The following is a 16,583-nucleotide window of genomic DNA, read 5'->3' on the forward strand; positions in this document are numbered from 1 at the left end:
GCTGGGATTACAGTTGTGCGCCACCACGCGTGGCTGATTTGTGTGTGTGTGTATGTTTTTTTTTAGAGGTGAGGTTTCACCCTGGTGGCCAGGCTGGTCTTGAACTCGTGACCTTAGGTGATCTGCCCGCCTCGGCCTCCCAAAGTGCTGGGATTACAGGCATGGGCCACTGTACCTGGGCAGATACTGTATTTTATATCTGTATTTCTTCTTAATTAAAAAGCTTATGGCTCATGCCTGTAATCTCAGCACTTTGGGAGGCTGAGGCGGGCAGATCACCTGAGGTCAGGAGTTCGAGACCAGCCTGAGCAACACGGAGAAACCCTGCTTCTACTTAACAATACAAAAAAAAAAAAAAAATTAGCCAGGCATGGTGGATCATGCCTGTAATCGCAGCTATTCGGGAGGCTGAGGTGGGAGAAGCACTTGAACCCGGGAGGTGGAGGTTGTGGTGAGCTGAGATCATGCCATTGCACTCCAGCCTGGACAAGAGCAAAACTTCGTCTCAAAAAAAAAAAAAAGCCTTGTTAAATTTGTGTTTATAATCACATGGCTTAACATGACACCTTAAATATCATTATTTTGATCTTGTTAAGATTGATGAAAACTTATGTTTTCCCTTTTCTAAAGCCCTGCAAAGTTATAAACGCAAAAGATGTTGACTTCATGTATGTTGAGCTCATTCAGCGTTGCAAGCAGATGTTCCTCACCCAGACAGACACTGGTGACGACCGTGTTTATCAGATGCCAAGCTTCCTCCAGTCTGTTGCAAGTGTCTTGCTGTACCTTGACACAGTGAGTGAACTAAACAGCACAGTTTTAAGTATTTAATCTTCATTTCTTCAAATAATTTGATGGAGTCATACAATACATTTAGTGTAGGCACTGTTGGGAACAATGTGACAGTTTTAGTTAGTATTTTGTAGCAATACAATTATTGTCATGAAACTTGATTTTTTGTTATCCAGAACAGGAAAAAAAATATTTGTTTCTCTTGCCATCTTTCTGAAAGATTTGGAATTGTTGCTTGGGATAGAATTGCACCTCAAGACAATTTTTACTCTGTGTGTGTGTGTGTGTGTTTTTTTTTTTAAGGCAATCACAGTAGTAAATGTTAAGCAGCAGGTTAGATGACAAACCATGTTTTTCTTTTAATAAGTATCTAATTAAGTTGTAATTACTTTGAATATTTGTATTATTCCTGTATTCATTGATTCCCTCCTCTAACTCATGGTTTGCTGATGATTTCCGATAGGTTCCTGAGGTGTATACTCCAGTTCTGGAGCATCTCGTGGTGATGCAGATAGACAGTTTCCCACAGTACAGTCCAAAAATGCAGTTGGTGTGTTGCAGAGCCATAGTGAAGGTGTTCCTAGCTTTGGCAGCAAAAGGCCCAGTTCTCAGGAATTGCATTAGTACTGTGGGTAAGTTTGCAATTTATTGTTTTTATGAGTAATGATGGATAATTAACACATTATTTGATATAGGTAAAGAGAATCTGTTTACCAAATTCTTTTGTATCTTTGATACAACTTTTGATGAACTAAATTTTGGTAGACCAAAATCTCTTCCTTTTTTCATCCTATTACCTCTAAATTTTAATAGTTTTACGTTTTTGGGATTTTTTCTTTTTTTTTTGGAGACGAGTCTCGCTCTGTCACCCAGGCTGGAGTGCAGTGGTAGAATCTTGATTCACTGCAATCTCTGCCTCCTGGGTTCAAGCGATTCTCTTGCCTCACCCTCCAGAGTAGCTGGGACTACAGGCGCCTGCCACCACACCTGGCTAATTTTTGTAGTTTTAGTAGAGACAGGGTTTCACCATATTGGCTAGGCTGGTCTTGAACTCCTGACCTTTTGATCCACCTGCCTCGACCTCCCAAAGTGTTGGGATTACAGGCACGAGCCACCGTGCCTGGCCAATAATTTTAAGTTTTAAAATTAAAGCTGTTAATGAACTTAGAAAATAAATTGAGAGGTAAAGTTGGGTTCCAAAATAAAATGACTGGTTTTTTTTTTTTTTTTTTTGAGTGTTTGATTCTATTTTCAGTGTTTACTTCATTTTTGTTTTTTTTTTCTTTTTTCAGTGCATCAGGGTTTAATCAGAATATGTTCTAAACCAGTGGTCCTTCCAAAGGTAAATTCTGAATTTAGTGTTTAGAAAATTAATCTGTTATCACTGAAAGTTAGGAATGTTGCTGAGGTTTTCGAATATAATTTTGCAAAAGTGGCCATTCTTTTCTTAGTTATTAGCAATGCCTTACATTTTGAAAAGCATAGGACATAATACCTCTGTATTTTGTTAGGCGAATACACTTCTAAGGTATGAAACATCTTTAAGCATAACTTTAGGTTTTATACATTTTCGTAAACCAGAAGATGTTTTCTCTCTTGAAACTCTAGGACAGATTGCTGAGGGAGGCGTATCTTAGTTCCCAGAAATTATAGGACATATGATGAGATGAAAGATTGAACTATGTACGAAAGCAAGATTATTATAGCACATTCAGTGGATATTGTATTGAAATACTTCTTGATGTATCACAGTTTTAGTCACAGAAGAATCACATATTTTCAGCTTTTATTTATTTGTTTATTTTTTGAGACAGAGTCTCGCTCTGTCATTCAGGCTGGAGTACAGTGGCGCAATCTTGGCTCACTGCAGCTTTCCCCTCCAAGGTTCAAGCGATTCTCCTGCCTTAGCCTCCCGAGTAGCTGGGATTACAGGCAACCGCCACCTTGCCCAGCTAATTTTTGTGTTTAGAGACATTTTGCCATGTTGGCCAGGCTGGTTTCGAACTTTTGACCTCAGGTAATCCGCCCACCTTGGCCTCCCAGAGTGCTAGGATTACAGGTATGAGCCACCGCACCTGACCTCAGCTTTTTAAATTATGCTTTTATAATACAATGTCTTCCTTAATTATATGGTCTCCTATGGGTGGCAGTTTAATTTAGAAAATTCTGAAAACCAGCATGTTCTGGCAGTAGTGCTGCTTCTGAGAATCCATCATTACATATTGTCATACTGTCTTTCTGACCAGGGCCCCGAGTCTGAATCTGAAGACTACCGTGCTTCAGGGGAAGTCAGAACTGGCAAATGGAAGGTGCCCACATACAAAGACTACGTGGATCTATTCAGACATCTCCTGACCTCTGACCAGATGATGGTAATGTTTACCATTTGGAAGCCATAAATGTACCTTACTTCCTCTATTAGTCTTCATAGTTTAGACATAAGACTTATATCAGAATTATGTTTTAGTAACTTTCAAAATTTAAAACTATACTTCAAAATAAAAAATTAAAGCTATGAATCAGGAAGTTAGAATGAGAGTAGAAATAAATGAATTGAAAGAAACACAGACATAGAATTCCTTTAACATTAATTAGTTACTGTTGCTGCGTTCTCATTTTAATTTTAAATAGCGAGATGGTACAGCTCATGCTAAGCTGTTCTTCCTAACAGGTCCAGTCTGAGGATGGATATATATGTATTTGTGTGTATTATATATGTGTATGTTTATATATGTGTGTATATTTACTTATGTATGCACATAAGTATATGTGCATGTCCTTACATGTACACATAGTGTCTGTAGATGCATATTACACATATTTGTGTTTATACATACACATCCACAAATTAATTGGGGTAAATGCTTTGACAAGGTTGGCCTAAATCTTCTCACTTACCACTATATACAGAGTAAGTATTTGTTACATGACTGGATAAATGATATCTGACTGAAATGATGCTATTATAACAATTTAGGAAGGTATCTTGCAGCTTGAAAACTTCCAGGTAAATCTGCTACAGTTTATCATCACTGTTTCCATAATACCCAAATCGGCACATACATCTGTATATGTGTCTTAATGCTTATAAAATACTCATACTAATACTTTTTTGCACAAGATTTTGAAGTTTATTGATTTTTTTTTTTATTTAAAGGATTCTATTTTAGCAGATGAAGCATTTTTCTCTGTGAATTCCTCCAGTGAAAGTCTGAATCATTTACTTTATGATGAATTTATAAAATCCGTTTTGAAGATTGTTGAGAAATTGGATCTTACACTACAAACACAGACTGTTGGGGAACAAGAGGTTAGAAATTTTATTAGTAGTAATTTTCATCATTTTTGTATCAACTGTCTTTGCGTATAAATATTTAGGGGATAATAGCACATTTGTAGAGGAGGACTGAAGAAAATTTGGTTCTTCAGGATTATTATGTGCCATTGATGCATTTCTGTTGGATGTAACCTATTGTATAGAAAATGTTATTACGAGATGGTTCAAAAAGTAATTAAAATATGTTATTTTTTTTTTATAAAAGTTATTTACTAGGCTCATTTGTTTCTTATTCCTTAGCAATAGTAAACAGTGACAGAAATCTTATGTAGAAATGACTTTGTGTAGGATAGGGAAACCTGGGGCTGCTCTTGTTTATAGTTAAGGAAACTTGTGGTACAAGGTGTTAAATGTGTTCCTGTGATAGAAGAGTATAGATAATAGGAAGAGAAATAAGAAAATGCCCTCCCTTTTTTTTGCACCTAATTTTCCTAGCCTGGGTTAAAGATACGTCGTGGCTTAGGCCTGGTGCGGTTGGTCACACCTGTAATCCCAGCACTTTGGGAGGCTGAGGCGGATGGATCACAAGGTCGGGACCATCCTGGCTAACACAGTGAAACCCTGTCTCTACTAAAAATACAAAAAATTAGGCAGGCATGGTGGCGGGCGCCTGTAGTCCCATCTACTTGGGAGGCTGAGGCAGGAGAATGGCATGAACCTGGGAGGCGGAGCTTGCATTGAGCCAAGATCACGCTACTGCACTCCAGCCTGGGCGACAGAGACTGTCTCAAAAAAAAAAAAAATTAGCCAGGCGTGGTGGCGGGCGCCCTAATCGCAGCTACTCAGGAGGTAGAGGCAGGAGAATGGCGTGAACCCCGGAGGCAGAGCTCGCAGTGAGCCGAGATGGTGCCACTGTTCTACAGCCTCAGCGACAGAGTGAGACTCTGTCTTAGAAAAAAAAGGATAAGTCATGGCTTAAGGCCACCAGCCTGGAGCTGCCCTGCTCTTGTCTGAGGCATTGATGGTAACTGGACTCCACGGTAATTAGGCTGACGAGAAAGAACTGAGATCCTGGGGAGGCATCTCGCTTGCTTTCGCCTGCAGTGATTGTTTCAGACTAGATCATGCTGATTCGAGTTCACGCGTCAGTACCTCCACTGCAGTCCTGAGAAGTTAGACAAGAGGTAATGGGGAGAATGTGCAGAGGAAACATGAAGGGAAAACGGTACAAGCCCGTGGTCACATCAGCTTTGTTGTACTTGCAGTATTCTCTTTTTCATGTTGAATGATAGGTAGTAACACTGATGTGTGCTTTATTGCTCTTGTGCTTTGCATATGTCTAAAATAATTTTATTAAAAAAAAAAACTTGCCCAAAGGGACTTCCTCGAACTGTGTCAGCTGACAGACCTGCATTTTAGAACACGTGTGTGTTCGTTGCTGTCTTCAGTGGCTTCCCTTTCTCCTCTGTTCCCTGCCCTTCCAGCTTCGTTCCAACAGATCAACGACCACCTGTTAGCACTTCCCAGATATGTTTGGTCTCCAGCCTCCTCCTCCCTTGTTGGTTTCTGCTCTCTATTTCTAGCTACTTAAGCAACATTTTAATTTGAATACACAGTTGTGTTGTTAACACAAATTTGGCGACACTTAGCATGTTTAAAACTGATCTTCGTGCACTTCCACAGTACCATATTTTTCATTTATCTTTCTTAATACTGTTAATAATTTCTCTATTTCTCTGTTTCTTCACTTGAAATCTCTAGGTCACCTGTTAAAATTCTGTCTCTGTCAAGGCATTATTGCTAGCTCCCTCAAGAAGTGCTGCCCACCCTTGGCATTTTTCTATTTGTCCCATTCTCTCATCACTTCCCGAGAGTCCTTTTGATTAACGCTTTCTGCAAGTCCTGCCCTTCTTATCAGACCATAGCTCTTGAGCACCCATCTTGGTCTTTCTTGCTGTTGCATTATTTCTTCATAGCATCAGGCCTTGACCATGAAGTCAGTTGGAAAGTTATTTGTTGAGTGATTCGTGATTGAATGGTACAATGTTTCTTTGCTACAATTACTCTTTAAGAACGGAGATGAGGCTCCTGGTGTTTGGATGATCCCGACTTCAGATCCAGCGGCTAACTTGCATCCGGCTAAACCTAAAGATTTTTCGGCTTTCATTAACCTGGTGGAATTTTGCAGGTATTTTGTAAAATTCTAATTATTTAAGAATGAAAATGATTGTTACTTATTGGCTGTAATAAAGAAAATCCCTTATGTAGATATAAGAAATGAAATAATAGGCCGGGCGCAATGGCTCACGCCTATAATCCCAGCACTTTGGGAGGCCGAGGTGGGCGGATCACGAGGTCGGGAGATCGAGACCATCCGGTTTCACCCGCTAACACAGTGAAACCCGGTCTCTACTAAAAATATAAAAAATTAGCTGGGCGTAGTGGCGGGCATCTGTAGTCGCAGCTACTCGGGAGGCTGAGGCAGGAGAATGGCGTGAACCTGGGAGGCAGAGCTTGCAGTGAGTCGAGATTGCACCACAGCACTCTAGCCTGGGCAACAGAGTAAGACTCCATCTCAAAAAAAAAAAAAGAAATAATAAAAGACAAACTCTATGATTGATTATATAGATCTTTAAAAATGTATATAAGTGTCCTAGCTTACAGTTTTCATTATTTTTTATGTTTAAAAGATCCTCAGTTAGAGAAAAATGGATTATAGATATAACTAAACATTTTAGGATACCTAAAATGTTATGCAATGGAATTGTAGCTTAGTTATTTGTGTCCCTTATAATTTTAAGATCAGTATGATAAAATTTCTACCTTCAATTTCTAATTTGTTTTACAGAGAGATTCTCCCTGAGAAACAAGCAGAATTTTTTGAACCATGGGTGTACTCATTTTCATATGAATTAATTTTACAGTCTACAAGGTTGCCCCTCATCAGTGGTTTCTACAAATTGCTTTCTATTACAGTAAGAAATGCCAAGAAAATAAAATATTTTGAGGTGAGTCTTTTTTGCAGGACGTTGAATCCTGCATTTTTTTAGGTTATGAGTTTATATAAATGTATCATAAAATATGTGGTTGTGGCCTATGCAGTTTTAAAGTCTACTAATTTTATTATATGTGTTTTAAAAAATTGATATGTGAGTGGCTGGCAGTTGGATAGCACTCTAAAAAGCTAGCAGCATTTTTTGCCGTGATGCTCAAGCACCTGGCTAATTATGTAAGATTAACAAGGCCTTTCAAAGTGTGGTCGCAGGACGAGCATCCTTGAGCATTGCTTCCTGCATCAGAAACTCTGGGGGCAGGGCTCTGCCGCCTGTGCTAGGAGCTACCAAGTGATTCTGGCACCTAGTAAAGTTTGAGAACAACTGGTTTAGCATTCTGGATGCTTCAGCCAGTCATATGATGAGCCCACCTGGGAATTACAGGGTGAGATGAGAAAGAGGGAATGGACTTAGTCGTGTCCATGGCTTCTCACTAGCCACCACCTTCCCTCCTCTTGTTCTGACTGGCCTGTGCCTTGAAACGTCTGCAGAGTTGATTCTCCCTCCTGTCCTCATTAGATGTTGGTAACTTGAAATGGATTCACCCCTCTGAAGACAGGCTGGGAACTACTGGATTAGGATACAGTCTCCTGATTCTTGTTCAGTATACTAACTTGTTGTTTTATTTGACAGGGAGTTAGTCCAAAGAGTCTGAAACGCTCTCCTGAAGACCCAGAAAAGCATTCTTGCTTTGCTTTATTTGTGAAATTTGGCAAAGAGGTAATTTTTAAATGATTAATCTTAGTGTTATCATGAACTATTTTTAAATGAATGTTTATTGAAAAAATCCTAGTGATCATAAATAATTATTTTAAGAATTGGGGCTGGGTGCGGTGGCTCATGCCCTTAATCCCAGCACTTTGGGAGGCCAAGGTGGGCGGATCACAAGGTCAGGAGTTCGAGACTATCCTGACCAACGTAGTGAAACCACGTCTCTACTAAAAACACAAAAATTAGTCTGGCGTGGTGGTGCATGTCTGTAATCCCAGCTCCTCAGGAGGCTGAGGCAGGAGAACCGCTTGAACCCTGGAGGCAGAGGTTGCAGTGACCTGAGATTGCGCCACTGTGCTCCAGCCTGGGCGACACAGTGAGACTCTGTCTCAGAAAAAAAAAAGAATTGTGTCGGGTCAGGAGGCTGGGGGAGGAGAATAGCTTGAACCTGGGAGATGGAGGTTGCAGTGAGCCAAGATAGTGCCACTGCACTCCAGCCTGGGAAACAGAGCGATACTGTGTCTCAAATAAATAAATAAAATAAAATAAAATAAAATGTGTTTGCTAAATCTAGAGTGGGAGTGAGGTCCTAAAAAAACTAGTAGAGGAAGTTACTGTGCTTCAAAAGTCCCTCAGCCAGGCATGGTGGCTCAAACCTTTAATCCTAGCACTTTGGGAGGCCAAGGTGGGTGGATCACTTGAGAGCAGGAGTTCAAGACCAGCCTGGCCAACATGGTGAAATCCCATCTCTATTAAAAATACAAAAAATTAGCCAGATGTGGTGATGTGTGCCTTTAATTCCAGCTACTTGGGAGGCCGAGGCAGGAGAACTGCTTGAAGGATGGCAGAGGTTGCAGTGAGCAGAGTTGCACCACTGCACTCGCCTGGGTGACAGCACGACTCTATCTTACAAAAAAAAAGGCCCTCGAGCTCTCTTAGCATAATTCAATTGAGTGATGACAACTCAAAATGAAATAGATTCTTGTTTTTCCATGTGGTAGGTATTAAGCATTTCAACAAATTAACTTTCCTGGAGGTTAGTATGTAATTTGTAAGTGAATGTGGTCATGTCAATAAAGGCTACGTGCCCATTTTTGTATTTGAGAATAGGGCAAATACTTTTTAGTTGATTTTCAAATGTAGGCTCTATTCAGATATACATTATTGTCTTCTTTCTTGTTAAGGTGGCAGTTAAAATGAAACAATACAAAGATGAACTTTTGGCCTCCTGTTTGACCTTTCTTCTGTCCCTGCCTCACGACATCATCGAACTTGATATTAGAGCCTACATTCCTGCGCTGCAGGTAGGTGTTGTCTTGAACAGAGCCCAGATGGCTCTGTTCAAGACATCTGGGACTGTTGGGAGTCCCAGAGCACATGGAAACACCACGCTCTTGCCAAGGCAGTCCCAGCAAGCGTTTCCTCACAGGTGTACCCGGGTCAGGGTCTGTTTCTGCCACTTACTGGCTTTGGGACTTAGACCCTTGGTGACTCTGAACTGCACTTGGAGGTCAATGTGAGAGTTAAACCTGTGTGTCTTGAAAGGCTGCAGTATACTACAGCCACAGAGACAGCTGCTTGCTTTCCTCCTAATTACCTGGACTGCACACTCCAGCAGTGTCGGGTGTCCAGCAATAAAAGGAGTATTAATTAGAAACCACAATTACGTGGTGTTTTTTTTTCTTTAAATCTTATATTTCTTGTGTTTCAGTTTAACTTGTTTGTGTTAACATACAGATGGCTTTCAAACTGGGCCTGAGCTATACCCCCTTGGCAGAAGTAGGCCTGAATGCTCTAGAAGAATGGTCAATTTATATCGACAGACATGTAATGCAGCCTTATTACAAAGACATTCTCCCCTGCCTGGATGGCTACCTGAAGACTTCAGCCTTGTCAGGTAAGGTTTAGAAGAATTGCGATGTGTATTGTAATTAAAATGGAAATGGAGTAACTATAATAGGTAGGACTGTATTTTTGTAACTTCTGAAATGTAAACCCAATGTGTTCAAAATATGTTTGATTGCTATTTTTGTAATTTCCCTAATTTATCTGACTCTAATTGTGATAAAGAAACATAGTTGAGGTATTAAAATATTTTCATTTACTCCCTTATAGCTTACTAAGATTTATAAAATCTTCAAAGACAAGGACTGTCTTAAATACCTTGAAATTTTATGGTTCCTAATACACTGCTTTGCAAAAAAATTTGTTGAATAAATCAGTCAGGAATTAAAACTTCAGAAAATTCAGTAGTGATTTTGTATTTTACTTTCACTAGATTTTATTGCTTTTAAAACATAGCTGATGAAGCACACTAAGGGTAGCTAATTAAGAATTGGGAAAAAAATGTCATCATAGAAAAAATAGGTTTGGGAAAAGAGTCAAAGAAGAAAATTATCTGTCCAGGTAAAAATATTACTAGTCAAGAAAAAAAGTAGGACTTAAGAGTTAGGGTGGGGCACAGACTTACTTAAACTGGAATGAAAAGAGACCTTGTCATCCGATGCAAGCAAACAGATTCCGCTGGGAGAAAGACTGAAGTATTTGTAAGAATTTAAGCTTTACTATCTTCAAAGTAGAAGTCAAGTATTAATTTGTAAGGTTTTTTTCTTCATGAGGCCAAAAAAAGAAATACAGAAAAAAAATTGTGAGGTTTTACTTATGTAAATCATTATTTTATTGTTAAATCTTACTGGCTTGGAAACATTAAGTGAAAGTTGTGTGACAGATTTCATGCACTGTGTCTGGTTTTTGTGACATCCTCAGTACATATGCAGAGTTTATGAAGAAAGATTCACAATTTTTTTACAGATTGTAATAACAAGTATATTTTAGAGACCAAAATTACAAACTGGTTGATCTTTATAGCTTTTAAAATTCACATTTATGTAAGGAGTGCCGTAATTTGAGTGTTCGTGACAAATACATCACTTAGTAAAATGAATGTATCTGATAGCATATATCTTTGTAGTATTTAATTTTCTTTTTTGAGTTCTGTTAATTAACTCATTGAAAAGATTTGTTTTAGATTAATAAAGGAAGTTACTGTGATTGTTTTAAAGGATTTGCCTGTTAAACATATACTCTAGATTATTCGATCCTTGAGAAAAGCAGAAAGTAAGCAACATTAGGTGACAAAACAAAATCTATCATGTTAGAGACAAAAGTTAGTGTTTTAATAACTTCTTTTGATGTATCAAACTGCCAGAACAGTTGTAGTAACAGTAAAAAGAACTCCATGAGTTCTCTCTAGATTCACCAGTTATTAAGATTTTGTACCATTTATGTTATCGCATGTACTTTCTCTATTGTGTGTTTGTGCATGTTTTTATATTTACATGGGACATTTTTTTTGGAACTGTTTGTGAATAAGCTGAAGGTGTCATAGATCTTGAAGACTTCATTGTATATTTCTTAGGAGTGAGAACATTTTTGCATAACAACAGTATTATTATCAAAATCAGGAAAGATAACATGGATATGGCCGGGCGCGGTGGCTCAAGCCTGTAATCCCAGCACTTTGGGAGGCTGAGGCGGGTGGATCACGAGGTCAGGAGATCGAGACCCTCCTGGCTAACACGGTGAAACCCCGTCTCTACTAAAATACAAAAAACTAGCCGGGCGCGGTGGCGGGCGCCTGTAGTCCCAGCTACTCGGCGGCTGAGGCGGGAGAATGGCGGGAACTCGGGAGGCGGAGCTTGCAGTGAGCCGAGATCGCGCCACTGCACTCCAGCCTGGGCGACACAGCGAGACTCCATCTCAAAAAAAAAAAAAAAAAAAAAAAGATAACATGGATACATATTCTTCTAAGTAACAGTCAATAGGCACATTTTCACTTGCCCTATTAATTTATTTTTTTAGCTGCATTTTCCTGGTTTAGAATTCAGTGTAGGATCATTGTGTTCTTTTAGTTGTAACTCTTTTTTTTTTTTTTTTGAGATGGAGTCTGGCTCTGTCGCCCAGGCTGGAGTGCAGTGGCCGGATCTCAGCTCACTGCAAGCTCCGCCTCCCGGGTTGACGCCATTCTCCTGCCTCAGCCTCCCGAGTAGCCAGGACTACAGGCGCCCGCCACCTCGCCCGGCTAGTTTTTTGTATTTTTTTTAGTAGAGACGGGGTTTCATCGTGTTAGCCAGGATGGTCTCGATCTCCTGACCTCGTGATCCGCCCGTCTCGGCCTCCCAAAGTGCTGGGATTACAGGCTTGAGCCACCACACCCGGCCTTAGTTGTAACTCTTTAGGCTTCTTTAATGTGGGATAGTTCTTCAACCTTTCTTAGTTCTTATGACTGCTGGCCAGTTATTTTGAACAGTGTCCTTCCATGTGGGTTTGTCTGATGTTTCCTCTTGGTGAGTTTTGGGCTATGCCTTTTTGACAGACACTGGGTCCTCTTCAGGACCCTTGGTGCCTTTGCTGGTTGTTTCCACTCTAACCATTTGGTCAGTGTTTGCATCATCTTTTTGTGGTCATCAAGTTACTATTTTTCCCTCTTGTGAGTTAGTAATTTGAGGCATTCCACACTCCACTTCCTAGAGTGATCAGTCCCGAGGCCTTTAGGTGGTACAGAGGAAGGTAGATGCTGGGCAGGGGGACGTCCCAGGTGCTCCCGAGGGCGTGAGGAGGTCATCCCCCACAGGGTGACCTGGCATGGGGTTTACCCAAGCCAGATGAGGCACCCATGTGTTGGGACAGCTGTCTGGGATGTCAGGGTGCACCCAGGAGGGTGATGGAGGTAGTAGTTTGGTTACACACAGGGGATTGAACAAATACATAAATTCGTTCAGAATAAGGGAAACTAGGTTTCTCATGTTGGAGTGAGCTACAAATACAGAAAGACAGGAAATTGGAATGGACACTGTGGAGCTGCATTTGAAGTGGGTATATCAGTTTGAACCCGTTGTCCTCCCTCTCCCTCTGCGTCTCCCCAGTTACATATGTGTGTTCACATATGGATGCATGTAAATAAATGTGGAAATAGGACTGAGAGAGAGAGTGTGTGTGTGTTTGTGTGTTACATATACTCTGGCCTCTGAAGGCACCTGCCTAGGAGTGTGGTACCTGAATAGTAACAGGCAAACCTGGCACCCAGGTCATGGCCTCCAAATCTCATTTTCTTTTTCTTTTTATTATTATTTTTTTGAGACAGAGTCTCACTCTGTTGCCCAGGCAGGAGTGCAGTGGCGCAGCCTTGGCTCACTGAAACCTCTGCCTGCTGATTTCAAGTGATCCTTCCACCTCAGCCTTCCAAGTAGTTGAGACTACAGGCATGCACCACCACTCCCAGCTAAGTTTTGTATTTTTAGTAGAGATGAGGTCTCACTGTGTTGACCAGACTGGTCTCGAGCTCCTGACCTCAAGTGATCTACCCACCTTGGCCTCCCAAAGTGCTGGGATTACAGGCATGAGCTACCATGCCCAGACCCACACCTCATTTTCCATTAATGGAACCAGGGCTCCTTGGTTCCAACCTGGGGCCAGGAAAATATATTATGAACCTAGAATACTGTGTTTTATAGAACATCCAGAAAGTAAGGACATGTTAAAAACATGATGGGGGAAATGTCACAGGCAAAATTAGTGATGATTTGAGCATCAAAATAAATAACTTTAGAAACATTATAACCCATGTAATCAAACAGGAAGCAGTGAGCATATACAGATATAAATAAGTAAAATGAGTAAGTTAAAGTTTCCTAGTGGTTTTTTGTTTGTTTGGTGTATAATAAGTTCTTATAAACTTAGCTTAAAATAGCACCCATTGATTATTTCATAGATTTGTAGGACACAAGTCCAGATGAGCTCAGCTGGGTTCTGTGTTCAGTCATATGACTGAAATCAAGGTGTTGGCTAGGCCAAGTTTGTTCACTCCCCATCCAGGTTGTTGGCAGGATTCAGTTCCATGTGATTGGAGAACCAAGGTTCCTGTCTCCTTGCTGACTGACGGCTGGAGCATGATTCTCAGTTCCTGGAGGCCTCTGAGTGTCCTCCTAGGTGGCCCCTACACCTTCACAGCCAGCATGGCACTTTTTGAAGTACCATGGTTTTAAAATACCTCACCCAAACACATACTAATGATTGAGAGTGAAAATAGTGGCTTTACAGCAGAGACACCTGGTAGAGCCCTTCTCAGCCCACTGACTAGCAGTAGGACTTGTGGGCCACATGTGCATCCTGATTTGGCTTGCTGAGGGGGAACTCAGTGCCGCTCTGGACCTCTCCTGTCAAAGACACATGGCCTGAATCTCCTTTTTCAGACAGCGAAGTCAGCATAAAGCTCAGAAAATTTTTCGGGTAAGACAGTGAATCTTTGCTGTCTTGGCAGATTACATACAAAGAATGACTTCTTGGCCAGGCACAGTGGCTCATTCCTGTAATCCCATAACTTGGGTGGATCACCTGAGGTCAGGAGTTTGAGACCAGCCTGGCAAACGTGGTGAAACCCTGTCTCTGCTAAAAAGACAAAAAAATTAGCCAGGCATGGTGGCGTACACCTGTAATCCCAGCTACTTGGGAGGCCAAGGCAGGAGAATCACTTGAACCCGGTAGGCAGAGGTTGCAGTGAGCTGAGATTGCTTCATTGCACTCCAGCCTGGGCGACAGAGTGAGATTTCATCTGAAAAAAGAATGACTTCTCATGGTATAGGCGAAGGCCTTGATCAGTAAACCAAAGAACCAAACTTTTCAAGGTTAAGTCACCTTTGCTAAAAATTTAACTCATTTCATATTATCTTTTCAGGCTCAGATAGTCACTTTCTGAGATTTGTCCTGTGTTGTGTCCTTTCATATTCTGAAACCAATTGGCACAACTTTCAAATACCAGTTCCCAGGGAGGCTGGGAGATCAGAACTATTCTCATAGAAATACTGAGATGTTATGCATGTTAACATGACCTCCAAAACAATTAATAAGTCTTTAAAACATTATTTCTGTTTCCAATATTGTAACTGCTGCTAGTTCTAACCGACAAAACAAAGATTTATGGGGTAAGTCCCAATTCTGGCAAGAGATCCAGACACAAAAAAGTCTTAGACTCACTGTTTTATGAGGAACTACCCTCCTTACTTAAAAATGAAAAGCAGGCTGGGTGCACTGGCTCACACCTGTAATCCCAGGTACCATTTTGACTGACTGAGGGATGAGGATCACTTAAGGCCAGGAGTTCGAGACCAGTCTGGGCAACATAAGGAGACCTTTTTTTTACAAATTTGTTTTTTTTTTTTTTTTTTTTTGAGACGAAGTATCGCTCTGTTACCCAGGCTGGAGTGCAGTGGTGCGATCTTGGCTCACTGCAACTTCCGCCTCCCCTATTCAACAGTTCTCCTGCCTCAGCCTCCCAAGTGACTGGGATTACAGGTGCGCACCACTGTACCTGGCTAATTTCGTTACAAAAATTTTAAAAATTAGCAGGATGTGGTGGTGCATGCTTATGGTTTCAGCTACTTGGGAGGCTGAGGTGGGAGGATTATTTGAGCCTGGGAGGTCGAGGCTGAAATGAGAGGATTGCTTGAAGCTGGGAGGTCAAGGCTGTGCTCAGTCAAGATTGCACCACTGCACCATAGCCTGGTGACAGAGTGAGAGCCTTCTCAAGAAAGAAAAAAGAAAAATCAGACTGGGTGCTGTGGCTCATACCTGTAATCCAAGAAAAAAGNAAGAAAAAAGAAAAATCAGACTGGGTGCTGTGGCTCACACCTGTAATCCAAGAAAAAAGAAAAATCAGGCTGGGTGCAGTGGCTCACGCCTGTAATCCAAGCACTTTGGGAGGCTGAGGTGGGCAGATCACATGAGGTCAGGAGTTCGAGACCAACCTGGCCAACATGGCAAAACCCTGGCTCTACTAAAAATACAAAAATTATCTGGGTGTGGTGCACACCTGTAATCCCAGATACTTGGGAGGCTGAGGCAGAATTGCTTGAACCTGGGAGGCGGAGGTTGCAGTGAGCGGAGATTGTGCCACTGCACTCCAGTCCAGGTGACAGAGCAAGACTCTGTCTCAAAGAAAAAAAGCATGCATGCAATTGGATTTCTGTATTCTTCTTCTAATATAGCCGCACAACCACTTGTAATTATATAACATACTAAACTCATGGTTCACCTAGAAAACTGGAGTGGGTAATTGAGAATAGCCTCGCACACTAGCAGTATGTCAGACTCATGGAGCTCACAGATACCACTGTCTGCAGCCCCCCAAGAGAAAGCATGTGCACGCCTATTAGCATGACCCAAGGCTCCTACCTTCAATGGCCTATAAAATATAAAAGCAAACAGGAAAAGCACATAAACATAAAAATTGTACCTTTTCATCAATATTTCAGTATTCTATTAATATTTTACTTAGAAATTAGCAAAGTACCCAACCATCCAAAGTATCCATTAACTCAGTCAGTTCAAGGTTGCAAATTGCCTAAAGATAATAATCTTCCAGTTGGCATACTACACGATATAATTACTGGGGAAATAAAAACTTTACCTAGGCCAGGCGCGGTGGCTCAAGCCTGTAATCCCAGCACTTTGGGAGGCTGAGACAGGCGGATCACGAGGTCAGGAGATCGAGACCATCCTGGCTAACATGGTGAAACCCCGTCTCTACTAAAAAATACAAAAAACTAGCCGGGCGATGTGGCGGGCGCCTGTAGTCCCAGCTACTCGGGAGGCTGAGGCAGGAGAATGGCGTCACCCGGGAGCGGAGCTTGCAGTGAGCTGAGAGCCGGTCACTGCACCCCAGCCTGGGCGACAGAGAGAGATGCAACTCAAAA

At 41.2% G+C, this 16,583-nt stretch overlaps 1 protein-coding gene across 4 annotated transcripts in view; it reads left to right on the plus strand.

Annotated features, from left to right (window-relative positions):
• The window catches only part of PRKDC (protein kinase, DNA-activated, catalytic subunit), a 186,751-nt gene that overhangs the window by 21,828 nt on the left and 148,340 nt on the right, over positions 1 to 16,583 (plus strand). For all 4 annotated transcript variants that reach the window (XM_017881346.1, XM_017881348.1, XM_017881345.1 and 1 more), the window contains exons 12-21: positions 631 to 795; positions 1,256 to 1,424; positions 2,085 to 2,134; positions 3,039 to 3,164; positions 3,950 to 4,102; positions 6,142 to 6,257; positions 6,918 to 7,077; positions 7,756 to 7,842; positions 9,018 to 9,137; positions 9,571 to 9,730. In XM_017881346.1, coding sequence (XP_017736835.1) covers positions 631 to 795; positions 1,256 to 1,424; positions 2,085 to 2,134; positions 3,039 to 3,164; positions 3,950 to 4,102; positions 6,142 to 6,257; positions 6,918 to 7,077; positions 7,756 to 7,842; positions 9,018 to 9,137; positions 9,571 to 9,730 — 1,306 coding nt within the window. The remainder of the gene's footprint in view (positions 1 to 630; positions 796 to 1,255; positions 1,425 to 2,084; positions 2,135 to 3,038; positions 3,165 to 3,949; positions 4,103 to 6,141; positions 6,258 to 6,917; positions 7,078 to 7,755; positions 7,843 to 9,017; positions 9,138 to 9,570; positions 9,731 to 16,583) is intronic.

The sequence above is a fragment of the Rhinopithecus bieti genome, unplaced genomic scaffold (assembly GCF_001698545.2).
Source record: "Rhinopithecus bieti isolate Rb0 unplaced genomic scaffold, ASM169854v2 scaffold_13195, whole genome shotgun sequence".
Taxonomy (NCBI): domain Eukaryota; kingdom Metazoa; phylum Chordata; class Mammalia; order Primates; family Cercopithecidae; genus Rhinopithecus; species Rhinopithecus bieti.